Here is a 15,669-nt window from a genome sequence, read left to right on the forward strand (position 1 = left end):
TTACACGTCGCGATACTGGGCAACTGCAACAAATATCTGAAACTCATCGATCATATGACGCATTGCAATACCCACTGATGTTTTGGCAAGGAGAAGATGGATATTATTTTAATATTAAAATGATAAATCCATTGAATGGTAAAGTATCAGTATCTTAATAATGGTTAATGTCTGTATTATTTGTCTTTGAAATGGTTAATTATCAAATTTTTAATTTCAGGTGAAGAAACTACAAAGAAAGTTAGCTCAATGAATTATTATGCATATCGTTTGATGATTCGTCAAAATGCTGACAACTATTTGCTGCGGTTTCGTCGATTGTTTCAGCAGTATTGCGTTGACATGTATGTAAAAATAGAAACGGAACGTTTAACATTTATTAGGTTGAACCAAGCCAAACTGCGTTCTGAGGAGTACATCTATTTACGTGATGCAGTTAGTACTGAAGGAAATGCAGCTAATATTGGTCGATTAACTATTCTGCCGGCGACGTACATTGGTAGCCCACGTCATATGCATGAATATGCACAAGATGCAATGACATATGTTCGTCATTACGGCCGGCCAGATCTCTTTATTACTTTTACCTGTAATCCAAAATGGATAGAAATTACTCAATTGCTGCTTCCCGGACAAACATCAAATGATAGACACGACATCACAGCACGTTTATTCAGGCAAAAAATTTATTCCCTGATGAACTTTATTGTTAAACAACGCGTCTTTGAAGATACTCGATGCTGGATGTATTCAATCGAATGGCAAAAGCGAGGCCTGCCGCACGCACACATTCTTATTTGGTTAGTGGAAAGAATTCAGCCTGACCAAATAGATGATATCATATGTGCCGAGATTCCTAATTATGAAGTCGATCCAGACCTACATGATGTTGTTACTACTAATATGATTCATGGACCGTGTGGTGCCATCAATCCCCAATCACCTTGCATGGTCGATGGAAAGTGCTCTAAACGATATCCACGGAAATTAACGGCGGAGACTGTCACTGGCAACGATGGGTATCCGCTGTATCGGCGTCGATCACCAGATGACAACGGCCGAACTGTCACAACGAAAGTGAAAAGAATGGATTTCGTTGTCGACAACAGTTTGATTATTCCATATTCGCCACTTATTTCTAAAACGTTAAAGACACATTGCAACGTTGAATACTGCAATTCAGTTAAGCCCATAAAATATATTTGCAAATATGTCACGAAAGGCAGTGATATGGCGGTTTTTGGATTGCAATCCTCAAATACCAACGATGAAATTTCACGCTATCAAGTTGGTCGTTATGTGAACTGTAATGAAGCGATTTGGCGTATATTCGCATTTCCAATTCACGAACGTCATCCTACTGTTACATTTGGCGGTGCATCTGGAGAATGGTCAACGAGTATATTTCACGGCTTCGAATGCTACGCAACGTGCTGAAACACCTCCAGCAACTACATTGACCAGTTTTTTTGCAATCTGCCAAAGCGATCAGTTTGCACGAACTTTGCTTTACTCGGAGATGCCACGTTATTATACTTGGAATGCTTCATCCAAGAATTTTCAAAGACGGAAGCAAGGTGATGCGGTTCCTGGGTATCCAGATGTGCGTTCTACTGATGCTCTTGGTCGTATGTATACAGTTCATCCAAAGAATGATGAATGTTTCTATTTGCGGTTGTTGCTGATAAATGTGCGTGGGCCAACTTCATTTGAGACACTACGAACTGTTAATGGTGTAATATTCCCAACATATCGTGCTGCATGTGAAGAATTGAACTTATTAGAAAACGATACCCATTGGGATACGACAATCGCTGAAGCCATTATCTCTGCATCTCCAAGTCAGATACGCACATTATTCGCTATCATAATTTCGACATGTTTTCCATCAAACCCATGTAACCTGTGGCACAAATACAAGGATAGTATGTCAGAAGATATTTTACATCAAAGTCGTGTCAGTTCCAGAAATCACGACATAGAGATGAATGAGGAGATACATAATCGTGCTTTACTCTTGATCGAAGATATGTGTTACCTCATGTGCGGTAATTTATTAATCAGGTTAGGAATGCCAGCGCCAAATCGTGAAATGAATGACGCATTTAATCGAGAATTGGAACGGGAACGTGAATATGATCACCAGGAATTAGATTTAGTAGTTCAAAGGAATGTACCCCTGTTGAATTACCAACAAAAGGAAGTTTATGATACTTTAATGAAGGCAATCGCTGATGAAAATGGTGGTTTATATTTCCTAGATGCTTCTGGTGGAACTGGCAAGACATTCCTTATGTCATTAGTTTTAGCAACTGTTCGGGCGAGATCCAACATAGCGGTTGCAGTTGCTACTTCTGGAATAGCAGCCACATTGTTAGAAGGATGCCGTACGGCTCATTCAGCATTCAAATTACCGTTAAATCGTCAAACTATTGAAGAACCAACGTGTAATATTGCAAAACACTCAGCAATGGCCAAAGTTTTAGCGGCATCGAAAATCATCATCTGGGACGAATGCACAATGGCGCATAAACGTGCATTAGAAGCACTTAACCGAACATTAAAAGATTTACGCAATGACTCGAGATGTTTTGGAGGAGCAATGATTTTACTGTCTGACGATTTCCGCCAAATACTGCCAGTAATTCCAAGATCTACGGCTGCCGATGAAATAAACGCTTGCCTCAAATCGTCAAATCTATGGCGCTATGTGAAGAAACTGCAGCTGACAACAAACATGAGAGTTACATTGCTTAATGATACATCTGCTGAAGATTTCTCGGAGCAATTGCTGACTATCGGTAATGGTCAAGTACCTGTCGATGAATCGAGCGGATTAATATCATTTCCAAATAATTTCTGTAATTTCGTCTCATCAAAAGACGAACTTATCAACAATGTATTTCCAAATATTATTTCTAACTACAAAAATAATGAATGGTTGAGTGAGCGAGCAATTTTAGCGGCTAAGAATAAAGATGTAGATGACCTGAACTACATAATTCAAAATAAGATAATTGGAACAACGCATTCATTCAAATCTATTGACTGCGTCACAAATGAAGATGAAGCCACCAACTATCCAATTGAATTTTTAAACTCTTTGGACGTGCCTGGCTTACCACCGCACAATTTACGCCTAAAGGTTGGCTCCGTAGTAATCATGCTTCGAAACATAAACCAACCAAAACTGTGCAACGGTACGCGTTTGGTGGTTAGTAAATTCATGAACAATGTAATTTACGCTACGATAATGATAGGAAAATTCAAAGGTGAGGAAGTTCTCATTCCGAGGATCCCGATGATCCCAACCGATATGCCGTTTGAATTTAAAAGACTTTTCCGATACGTCTTGCATTTGCCATGACCATCAAAAAATCACAAGGCCAATCCTTAAAAGTTTGTGGTTTAAATCTAGAACATTCATGTTTTTCCCATGGTCAATTATACGTGGCATGTTCACGGGTCGGAAGACCATCTGCGTTGTTTGTTTTTGCGCCTGATAATAAAACAAAAAATGTCATGTATCACAAGGTACTTAAGTGAAGAGCAACCTATGTACTAAAATACAGAAATAATAATGAATGATTAATGTAGTTATTTAATTTTTTTTTTGTATTTTTTCCAATAAAAAAACACAATCTGCTTATTTATTGCCATTAAGGCGGAACAAAGTTCGCCGGGTCAGCTAGTAATTGTATAATCTCAAGTTGTTGTTGTTTTTCTTTTGTTTTTGGTTTTATTTATATTAGATTAAAAATAAAAAACAACATATTTATTAATATTATTTATTAATAATTATCCAAATCATTTTCAACTTTAATTTTATAATAATATACATATTCTCTCATAGCTAGACCAAACAAAGTATCTGATGGAGAAATTTCGCAAAACGCAGTTAAAGCTTCAAACGGTCCATATAAACTAGTATATGTACAAAAATTCTGTAGCCTAAGGTCTATAACATTTCAATAATATTCATGAAAATTTAAATTTTCCAACATCGATATGCGATGATTCAGTATACTGTGATGTACTTGTAGAATTTGCGTAACATCATTTACATCTAGATAGTATTCCACACCATGCTTTTCAATAACAAGGAACTTGGTTGAATCATACATCAATTGTCTAATTTTGCAGTATTCTCCACACTAAAACTCGATAGGATCATACTCATCGACATCTACTCATCTTTTTGGTAGATCGGTAGATCTTTTTGGAAAAAATCATTTATCTTTTGTGTACACAGTTTAATTATGTGATCTAATTCGGCGCCAGGACTAGGTGGTTGACTATCTTTATCGTAGTCAAATTCTACACTAAATTCACCGCTATCATCATTGAAATTAACAGGTTGACTGTCGTAACCGCTATCTTGAGAGCTCATGGTACTACTGTGATTCGAACACCGCTGACGAAGTGGATGCAAACTGAACAGATCATCGTAGTTTGTCTTGAATTTATACGTTTGTCATTCCCTACTCCTTGCGGTTAAGTATCAGCCTTTTCAAAAAAATGTAAGTCTACGCGGCGAATCGAAATATAGATTCTCAAACTATATTCGATGTATCTATCCAGTTGTTGTATTTGCTATCCAATCCTAACCATTTTACATACATCTTATTGCCTTTTCATCTAAGTACTTTTTCGACCAGGTATATGTCAGGGTTTAATGTTTTCTGCAATTCTTCTTCATAAAAACCGCCGCTAATCGGTGCACCTTGCATGTATTCGAACAAATACGTTATAGGATTTGTTATCTTAACTTGTGCAATTTTAAATAATTCAGCAGTCCAATAGGGAACTTGCATAAAATTTTAAATTCGAAAAAAATGCCTTAAATCATAACAAAACATAATTTAAAATATATATCAAACAAAAAAAAGTTGTTTTTGTCTTTAGTTTGGCCCCTAAAAACGATTAAAATCGAGAGAAAATTCAAATTATAGCAGCCAGTCCAAAACGCGTCCTCATTGGTCGTGACGTCATATAGTCAGAATGTTCAAAAATTGGCACTATTAATAATTCATTACGTTTGACATTCGTTTACTTGTTATAGTAATTTTATGGTGTATTTCAGTTTTATAAATCCTTAGATAGTTGCTGTGAACTATATATTTAATAATATTTGAGCGTTTTTGTTCAGATATTATTTTTAAAATGACCGAAGAGGGTTTTTCCAAAGGCCAGTCTGATAACTTGCCCATTGTAAATATGTTTATGGTAGCCACATATTTTCAAAACGGTGAAAATTTTTCCCTGGGAGAAGTTCGGGGAGTTAAAGCAGATAAGTAAGTACATATACTCCTATAACATTAATTTTATTGTGATTATTATTCTCATAATAAGTATTTAATGATAAAACTTAGTACTTTATATTAAGTAGTGTCAATATTATATGTTTACGCTATTGTACTGAAATTTAATCAAATTAACTTATTCATCGTTTGCATTTAGATCTGGCAGAGAATCATATGGAGATGCAGCTGTAGGATGGGTTCAAGTAAAAAGAAATAACATGATCTGTACTGTAAGGGCAAAAATAACACCTGAACATAATGTTAAGAAAAAACAGTATGCTGTAAGTTGTGAAATTAATGAAGAAACCGAGGAAGTACTTGATCTAAAGTGTTATGATTGTGCTGCTTCATTAGGTAAGTAGGTATTTTTATAAACAGATACGTATTTTTAATATTTTGAATTAAGAGCATTCTTGAAACATAAAAAATTCTGATCTAAGACAAACATCAGCTGAGCTAAATTTTATACTACATTTTGCAGTAAATATGAAGGAATAAACACTTTCATGGAAATTTATTTTAGCCCATTTTAATTCTGATAGGTAGTATCTAAATATACAGCCTTTATAATAATTTTGTTCTTGGTTTTTAAAGTAAATATCACAATAATCTTGAAATAACATTGTAGTTAATATATATATATATATATATATATATATATATATATATATATATATATATATATATATATATATATATATATATATTACTTACATTCGATAGTAGTTTTGCTTCTCTAAAAATATATGGACAATTTCTAAATTTCAAAACGTATGTTATAGGTGGGTGCAAGCATCAAATAGCTTTTCTGATGTGGTTGCACAGAAGAAGTGAAGAACCGTCAAAAACAGAAGTGACTTGCTATTGGGCCAAAAGTAAACTATCAAAAGTTGGTACAAGTATAAAATATTTAACACTTAAAGACTTTGGGGCCCCAGAGGAGTTAAGCTCAGATGAAGATAGTAACCAGTTCCTTCAAGAAGTAATAGACATGGGCATTAAAAACCAGTCTGAGAGCCAGTTATTGCAACATTTTAAAGATGATAATATAAAAGAAATAGGGATATTCCAGCTGCTGTTAAAATTTATTTCTACAGAACAGACCACATATAGTGAGTTTGTTGAATTTTGTTCAAATAATATGAGTGAGCACATATGCTCAGAAGCTGCCATCAAAACTAGCACACAGTCCGATAGCAGTTTATGGTTCGAGTTACGATATGGCAGAATAACGGCATCAAAACTTTATGATGCAGCTCACTGTAAAAAATGCGATGGGGCATTTGTTGAACAAATACTTGGGGTCTCAAAATTTAAAGCAACTTCTGCAATGAATAGGGGTAAACAGTTGGAAGAAAGTATGATAAAATGTGTGCAAAAAGTATTTCAAATAAAATTAAACCATATTGGCTTACAGTTAAACCCCAAATTTCCAATTTTTGGCGCTTCACCTGATGCCATATGTGAGGAATATATTGTAGAAATAAAATGTCCTCAGACTAATAAAACTGTAGCTAATTATTTAACAAAGGACAATAAAATAACTGCTAAATATAATGCACAAGTTCAACTTCAAATGTTTATGTTTGCTAAAAAAAAGTGTTTATTTTGTGTTGCTGATCCAGAATTTGAAAATAATTCTAATTTCAATTATACATGGGTGGACTATGATGAAAATCATTTGGAGAGTTTGATGACAGCTGCTGAAAGTTTTTGGACGCATAATATTTTTCCCCGTTTATTAAAATCTGTAGATAAAAAATAAGAAGCAGAGGCTGACCGCAAATTAGGTGGTTAGATGGAGTTGAGACCGATTTAGGGATATTAGAGATCAGAAGATGGCAACACGTCACCAGAAACCGAACATAACGGCAATGACTCTTAGAGCAAGCAATCCACAGAGGATCGTCGAGCCAAAGATGATGGGGAGATAGAAAATAAAATTATTATTTCTATCCTTGGGTAACAGTTTGTCCTTCAGGCAGTTATAGCTGTAATATTTGAATTTAATTAACAACCATATCAGCAATTCAGAGAAAAATCACAAATTAACAGTTGGTCGTTGTGTCACTTCTTTACTTTTTCCATCAGTATTTCTTTGTACACTTTTTTCTGAATAATCTTATTCGCTACATTTACCAACATCTGTAAGGTAACTTTGCCGTACTGACTAGGAGACAGAAACACATGTCTACAGCTGCATTTGTTTTATAGGCTGAATCCAATATTTGTTCAATTTATTTATTGTTATATACTATTTTTTGTTGATTATACTGTACACTTTATATAATAAAAATAATTATAAGGCTTGATAATGTATTGTAATCTTTAATGTATGAGTATTAGGGAAAACATATTACAGGTTCAGTTTGAAAAATCTTTATTAAAGGTTTTGTTTAATTATCTACATTATTTCTAAAACATAAGTCAACATCACTGTAAATTATAACAAAACAGCAATAAAAGAGTGTGACACTTGACTGAAGTGAATACTTCTTATAGCGTGTTATTACTATAATGTAGGTTAATGAAATTTTATATCCGCTTATTATTGATTTTTTAATGTGTTATAATAACAATACACATTTAAGTTCTTTATAATTTAAAAAATCTTAAGTTCTTTAAAATCTAAAAAAGTTTATATAATTTTATTATATAAGTATATCTTGTACAAATACTTTAAAATCAAAATTAGCCAAATCTTTCAAGTCGTTCAAGAGTTGTTAGAAAATATATATTATGTAAAATTATAAGTATACATGTATGTATATTATGTATATTACAGTATACTGCAAGATTAACAAGTCTTGATTTTTCGAGTCACGCTAAATAGAATTTTAGACCCATGCAAAACATCATACAGAGCGATAAAAAATATTCACTTCAAAATGTTTAAACTGTAAACGGTTTTGATTTCTATATTAATATTTATTACAAAATACAATATTAGTTTTTTTGAAAATATACAGTACCTAATACATGTAACTACAAAGCTTAATATAGGATATACTAATAAAATATGACATGTTGCATACAAAGAAATAAAGTCAAAAATACATTAAGTTTAAGTTTAACAAACTGTTTTTAAATTTTTTTTTTAAATATTTCTTGCTATTTTTAAAGACATGTTATCCTGAAATTAGACTGACCTACAAATTAACTAAGCAGTTAATATGAAGTCACAATATTTGTCCTCATATAGGTACTTATGAGGACTTATATTGAACTCAAGTAGAAAATAAATTGTTTGTTATTTATTATGTAACTTTTGTACACATTTTAAATAGTAATGCATTGTATATAAAGGACTGTATAAAGTATAAACTGCATTGTATATACAGGAAAAAATATAGGTTTATTATATGTATAGGTTTATCTACATTATAACATAAATCAAAATCAGTGTAAATCATTACAAACAATAAAAAATGTAAGTCAAATATTTAAACTCTAAGCTATTTTAATTTCTATACCCATTTTTATTGGAAAATACAATTTAAGTAGTTAGTTTTCTAAAATTTACAGTGACTAAGTACAAAACTGAATATATAAACTAATAAAATATGACATACTGGGAACAAACAGTACCTAGTTTCCTAGATGAAAGTAAAACATACACAATGAAGTTTTTAAAGCATTACTTTCCTAAAATTAGACCAGACTGCAAATTTACTAGCCCACAAGCTATTTTTATTAGATGATCCATATAAGGTATCAACTTATTGTCAACACATGCATGGGGAGCCAAGAATGCAAATTCTCTTAATCTGCGTATGACTCCTTCAACATGAATCCTTAAACTGGCAATGCGCTTGGTTTCTATCACTTCAATTGGACTTAATTTTGTGTTTGAAGAGACACTTGGTGGTCTAATTAATTTGCACCCTTTAGCAACCAATAAATGTTCTATATGTTTAAAACCCCTATCTGCCATGATAGACACCTTGGGAGGAAGCATACACAAAAACCCACTGTTCTCTATAATAACTGCATCAGATGTTCGACCACCAAAAGCATTAGAAATGAAATTAATAATGCCATCAGGAGTACAAGATATTAAATATTTTAGTGTATTACACTTCTTATACTCTGACCAAGTTAAAGATTGTTTAATAGAATCTGAAGGTTTTTCTATTTCAATCTCTAAACAATCAATAATACATAATACATCACTGTATCGAGCTCGAAAAGCTATTGGTAAATTTGATTTTATGCTGTTAATGTTGGGTGTCAGTATAAGCTTTCTTACATATTTACTAATGATTGGTAATGATTTTGAAAAAATTCTTGATGCATAACTCTCACTTATACCAAAATCATCACCTAGTAGTGTAAATGAATGCACTGTTCTAATTTTTTTTAAAGTTAAAAAAATATTCCAATTTGGTAACTTACAATAGTTTTGTAATAACTGAAAAGTATAATATGCATATTCAGGTAATCCTAGATATATCCTGGGTCTCTTTTCCATCTTCATTAGGGTACACTTTAATGTCAAGTTTTTAAATTGATTTTCAATATCCTGCACTTCCTCATCATATGATTGATGATCACTTACACAACCAGCACTATAACTACTATAAACAGATTCTTCACTTTCAGACTCAGTTTTAGAGGTATCACATCCAGATTCGTTTTGTGGACAAAAGGTTGGTACATTGAGTTTCAGTGGTGATGTCCCAATATCTCTACTAAAAACTGTGTTTAATGATAAAGTACTAACAGAATCATCACAATCTAATCTGCATTGTACACTTTTACTCCTGAATTTTATGTGAGTCTGAGTTGAAATATCACGTTTTTGATTGGTTTCAATGACACTATCAATTTTTAGAGTGTCTATATCATTTTGCAGAATACTCCCAAAACATTCTGAAGACTGTGAAGAAGTTGAAGCAACTGCATCCTCAATTAATTGATGTTTAACCCTCTTAAGTGCTGTTATTCTAGGATAATGAGAATGTGTCCTTTTCCTATCTGGTTGACAATTAAATATGTGAGGGACAACATTTAATTTCATCCTCTTTTGGCCACCCATAAGTTTGAATTTAATATAGTTTTCCATATCATTTTCCAACTGAAACAGAATATTATATATTAAATTATTATTTTTACCTTTTATATATATATATATATATATATATATATATATATATATATATATATATATATATATATATATATATATATATATATAGGACGATTTTCACATTTGGTCCCATTGAAGATAGCTATAAGTGAGCTGTCAATTAAAGTTCATAGAACGAAATGTTGGCGCTTGACTGTGTTGCCATGTTTTTTTAATAAATCGGGAAATAGCATGTGATTTATAATTAATAAAAATCCAATAGAACGTTAACAAACTAACAGTAAAAAAGAAATTCTTTAAAAAAATAATAAGAATAGTATTCAGGTACTTTCCACAGGCATCTGGTGACCATCTGTAACAATCTGGCAACTGGTGGTTTGAGGATTGCCAAATCTATTAGCTTATTATATATATATGTGGCTAAACACCCCTTTAGGGGTTACGCCGCTTACGCTCTCTAGATCTATGTTTTGAGGTAGATCAGTCCTCATGTTCCTTATTTAATTTTCTCAGTTATTTTTCTCCATTGTGTCCTATCTCTGGTTTTTCCTTTCCACTGTCGTATGCCCGCCTTGTTGAGATCATTTACAACTTCTTGTAACCATGTAGATCTTGGTCTTCCACGTCTTCTTTTGCCAGCTGGTGTCCATTCCAATATTGAGAATATCGTCGTAGTTGATCCTGATCTCCATACGTGTCCTAGCCATTTTGCTCTTTGTTGTTTTATTTTACACACTATATCTTCCTTAATTTCTTCCAGTAGCTCAAGGTTCGTTCTTTGTCTAAATTCATTTTCATTTATTTTTATTGGTCCCAGTATTGCTCTTAGTATTTTTCTTTCTTGTATTCTAAGGTTTTCCTCTTGTTTTTTTGTCATGCTGAGGGTTTCGGCTGCATACATCATCGTCGGTCGAATTATTGTTTTGTATACCTTCATTTTCGATTTCTTACTCAATAGTTTATTTTTTAGTAATTTCTTATTTGCATGGAAGGTCTTATTTGCTGTAATAATCCTTTCTTTGATTTCTGTTTCTCTTTCTCCATTGTTTGTTATTAATATTCCCAAGTACTTAAATTTTTCGACTTCTTCAAAAATGTATTCGCCTAGTCTAACCTTTTTGTTTTCGAAGTTTTTATCAAATCTCATTATTTTTGTTTTTTCTTGGTTTATTTTTAATCCCATTACTTTTCCTTCTGTTACCATTTCATTTAACATTTTTTCCATTGTTTTTCTATTTTTTGTTATTAGCACAATATCGTCAGCGTATGCTATTATTTGTCCTTCTCTAGTTCTAAGGGTACCTTTGTTTATTTTCCTGACGATGTATTCCAGGGCAAGATTAAACAGGGTTGCTGATAACGAATCTCCTTGTCTAACCCCTTTATTTATGACAAATTCTTCTGTGTCTCCTACTTGAGTTTTTATACTCACTACAGTTCTACTCATTGCCATTTTTATTAATCGTCTTAATTTGTTTTGTATTCCCATTTCTTTCAGAGCTACCATTAATTTTGATCTTTTTATTGTATCAAATGCTTGCTCAAATCTATAAAAAGCAGTTCAATTTCTATTTTATATCCATGAGCTTTTTCCATAATTTGTTTAACTGTATGTATGGCATCTGTTGTAGACTTTCCCTTAATAAATCCGCATTGATAGTGTCCTATGATATTCGTCATAGCGTTGGTCAGTCTTCGATGTATTAAGGTCGACATAATTTTATATGCTGTGTTTAATAGCGTCAGTCCTCTGTAGTTATTACACATTTGTTGGTCTCCTTTTTTATGAATCGTGATAATTTGTCCTTTGTTCCATTCTTCCGGCATTTTTTCTTCGTCCCATATGTCTTTTATTAAATTGTACAGTTTTTCTTTTAATTCTTCACCACCATATTTTATAAGTTCCATATTGATCCCGTCTGATCCTGAAGATTTACCATTACGGCTGCTATTTATAATTTCCTCAACTTCCTCTTTTGTTGGTCTTTCTAGCTGGTTTCCTAACATCATTGTCTCTTCTTCTACGTTTTCATTTAGGTCTTGATCTTCTTGCTCTGTTAATAATTCTTTAAAATAGTGAGTCCAAATTTCTTTATACTCTTCATCATTTTCTGATACTTTTCCATTTTTATCTTTTATGCCTTTTATCTTTCCTTTAAAAGTTTTGTTTTGCTCGCTAATTTTCTTATAAAATGCTTTTGTGTTTCTGTTCTTACTTTCTTTTTCTATTTCATTTATCTTATCGTCTAACCAGGCACGTTTAATTTTCCTTATTGTTTTCTTACATTCATTCCTTATTCTATTGTATTCTTCCCTGTAATCCTGTCTATTTGTTCTTATCCACATTTGTCTAATTTCTATCTTCTTTTTTAGCATGTTATGGCATTCTTCATTATACCATTCTTGTTTTTTTTTTGTTTCTTTTTATTCCTATGTGTACATCCGCTGTTTCATTTATACATTTTTTTAAATTTCTCCATTCTGTTTCTATATCCTTTGTATATTTACACTGTTCCTTTAGTTTTTTGTTCATGTCATCAGCATACTTAATCCTTATGTCTGGAGCATTCAGTTTTTCTACGTACCATTTGTCTTTCATTGTCGTGTTTTTTAGAGTTCTTTTGACTTTTTGTTTTACCTTTGCAGTCACCATGAAATGATCTGTGTCTGCATGCGCACCTCTGTAAGTTCTCACGTCCGTAACCGATGTTTGTTTCCTTCTTGTAATCAGAATATGGTCTATTTGGGACCATGTTTTTTGGTCTGGGGAAATCCATGTTACTTTATGGTATTTAGGATGTTCGAAATTTGTACTAATGATAATCATATTGGTACTAGCTGCTAGGTTACATAATCTTTGACCATTGTCATTTGTTTTTTCGTGTAATGTGTGTTTACCTGCTACTTGGTTAATGTAGTCTTCCTTACCTACTTGGGCGTTAAAATCTCCCATTACCAGTATTGTGTCTTCTCTAGGTAAATTCTCCATTTCTCGTTCAAGTTCCTCATACATTTTGTCTTTTTCCTCCGCAGCAGCACTTTCAGTTGGAGCATATACGTTTATGATTGATATATTAAATGGTTTGGCGTTAATTCTCAGGTAAGCCATACGTTCATTTATTGGTTTAAATTGCATAATGTTATTTTTTATTTTTCCCATAATTATGAAAGCAACTCCATATTGACCTTGTTTTCCATGTCCCGAATACTGTAGTGTGTAGTTTTTTTTATTTATTTCTCCTTGGCCTGCCCATCTAATTTCTTGAATCACTGCAATATCAATTTGGTATCTTTCTAGTTCTGAGACAATCTCCTGCATTTTTCCTGGTTCAAGCATTGTTCTGATGTTCCACGTACTTATTTTTAGTTCATCGCGTTTTTTCATTTTTCTATTATATTTTTTCCTGCTCGTCTGTTTTATCTTATCTAATCTATTCATGTCCTTTTCCTTTGTCATTTTCGTTTCCGTTTTTTGTTGCGTGTACGATATTTGTTGTTTTATCGGTTTTTTGGCGTGTCTTGGTTTGCCTTTTCCAATTCATTCTTCTCTTTGTTCCATTTCCATATAGCCCCGTCAATATTTAATTTTTGATAACCTACTCTGGTGTTCATACCTTTTTCTTGTTGAAATTTTGCAATTTTCCGTATTTCTTGTTGGATCTTCATCTCTTCTTGCGTTAGATCGTTATTGATGTATATTTCTGGCTTTGATGCCCTTAGTTTGTTTTTGTTCTTCATGATTTTAATTTTTTCATTTCTGTTTTTTAGTTTTACAAGACATGTTTTGTCGCCTATTTTATAAGCATCTTCTATTTCTACTTTAATGCCTAAATCTTTTTCCACGAAATTTGCCATAATCTCGTTGACTACATTTGGGTTATTTGTATCCATCGGTAGACCCTGGACAATAACATTGTTAGCCTTTTTCTCTTTCTCGAGCTGTTCTACCTTCATTTTCACTATCTTTAGTTCCTGCTTCATTTCATCATTTTCCTTTTTTAGTTGTTGGTTACTTTGTTTGAATTCATTTATTTCTTTTTTTAATTCTCTGAGGTCATTTCTATATTCTCGTTGTTCTTCTTTTATTCCTTTTACCTCCGTTGTTAGATGTTTTGTTTGATCTGTTAAATTTTGCATCATTTTTAAAAGCTGATCTATTTTGTTTTCATCTTTCTGTTGTTTGGTTGGTGTTCTGGTAAGTTTCTTGCTCTTGTTGAAAATATCTTCATCATCTTCCTTTCGACTTCTTTTTTTATTATCTTCTGAGGTGTAGTCATCATCGCTATCTATCGTTCTATCTATCTATCGTTGTAACAATCTGGCAACTGGTGGTTTGAGGATTGCCAAATCTATTAGCTTATTATCAAAGGCAAATGCAAAAAAAATGTTGTAATAATTAACTGCAATTAATATGAGAAGAAACGAGTATTTATTCGTTCGTGCTGTATATAGAAAAATTGCATAATTCATATAGTAATATAACAAAAATGTATTTTTGAAAGCTTCTCTATTTGTAATTGAAGCCTACAACATATACATTATAAAGACATGACAACACAGTCAAACGTCAAAAATTTGTTTTGTGAATTTAATTCACAGCTCCTTTGTAGCTATCTTCAATGGGACCAAATGTGAAAATCGTCCATATATATATATATATATATATATATATATATATATATATATATATATATATACATATATATTGTAGGTAGATAACATGAAAGAGTTCGAATAGTTCATGTGATTTTCGAATACCTATTTTTATACATTAGGTATTTATTTTAGGTTATGAACATAAAACTTTATTATTATGATTACCTTATTTTAATTTTACAGTAAAAACAGTTCTAGAAAAGAACTGTCTAGGTAAATATCATTCAATATGTAATGTACATCTACCAAATATAGGTACCAAGAGTTCTATCAAAAAAACACATGATTATTTGTTTAAAGAAAACTATTAAGCAGACAACAAATACATTAAAATGATCTTCACATACATGAAGAGCTTGAGCAGTAACTGAAATATCCCTTCGACAGGCACGTAACCAGTTTAAACGCCGTTTTTTATCGACTGGTAATCTAATAAATATTTTGTTGGGGGTTTTAATGGTTGTACTTTTACACAACGGTACTAAACAACACTTGTAGTATTTACTTTTACTTTCCATAGTAAAAACACACACAATTCAACACTCTCTGTTCAAAAACTGTATCAAACACCAATATAAACAAAATAGTTTATACTTTTATACAAGACAGGAGACCTGACAT

At 32.2% G+C, this 15,669-nt stretch overlaps 3 protein-coding genes across 3 annotated transcripts; all 3 read left to right on the forward strand.

Annotated features, from left to right (window-relative positions):
• Positions 1-696: 696 nt before the first annotated feature.
• LOC140438808 (uncharacterized) lies at positions 697-1,437 on the forward strand. Its single transcript, XM_072528455.1, has one exon. The coding sequence runs from the start codon at positions 697-699 to the stop codon at positions 1,435-1,437; it is 741 nt and encodes a 246-aa protein (XP_072384556.1).
• An 82-nt stretch (positions 1,438-1,519) lies between these two features.
• Positions 1,520-3,367, forward strand: LOC140438810 (ATP-dependent DNA helicase pif1-like). Its single transcript, XM_072528456.1, has one exon. The coding sequence runs from the start codon at positions 1,520-1,522 to the stop codon at positions 3,365-3,367; it is 1,848 nt and encodes a 615-aa protein (XP_072384557.1).
• Positions 3,368-4,856: 1,489 nt separating this feature from the next.
• On the forward strand, positions 4,857-7,068 carry LOC140438811 (uncharacterized). The gene is made up of 3 exons (XM_072528457.1): positions 4,857-5,294; positions 5,461-5,657; positions 6,086-7,068. The coding sequence occupies exons 1-3, from the start codon at positions 5,164-5,166 to the stop codon at positions 7,066-7,068; spliced, it is 1,311 nt and encodes a 436-aa protein (XP_072384558.1). The 5' UTR covers positions 4,857-5,163.
• The last annotated feature ends 8,601 nt before the right edge of the window (positions 7,069-15,669 follow it).

Source organism: Diabrotica undecimpunctata, chromosome 4 (genome assembly GCF_040954645.1).
Source record: "Diabrotica undecimpunctata isolate CICGRU chromosome 4, icDiaUnde3, whole genome shotgun sequence".
Classification (NCBI taxonomy): Eukaryota; Metazoa; Arthropoda; class Insecta; order Coleoptera; family Chrysomelidae; genus Diabrotica; species Diabrotica undecimpunctata.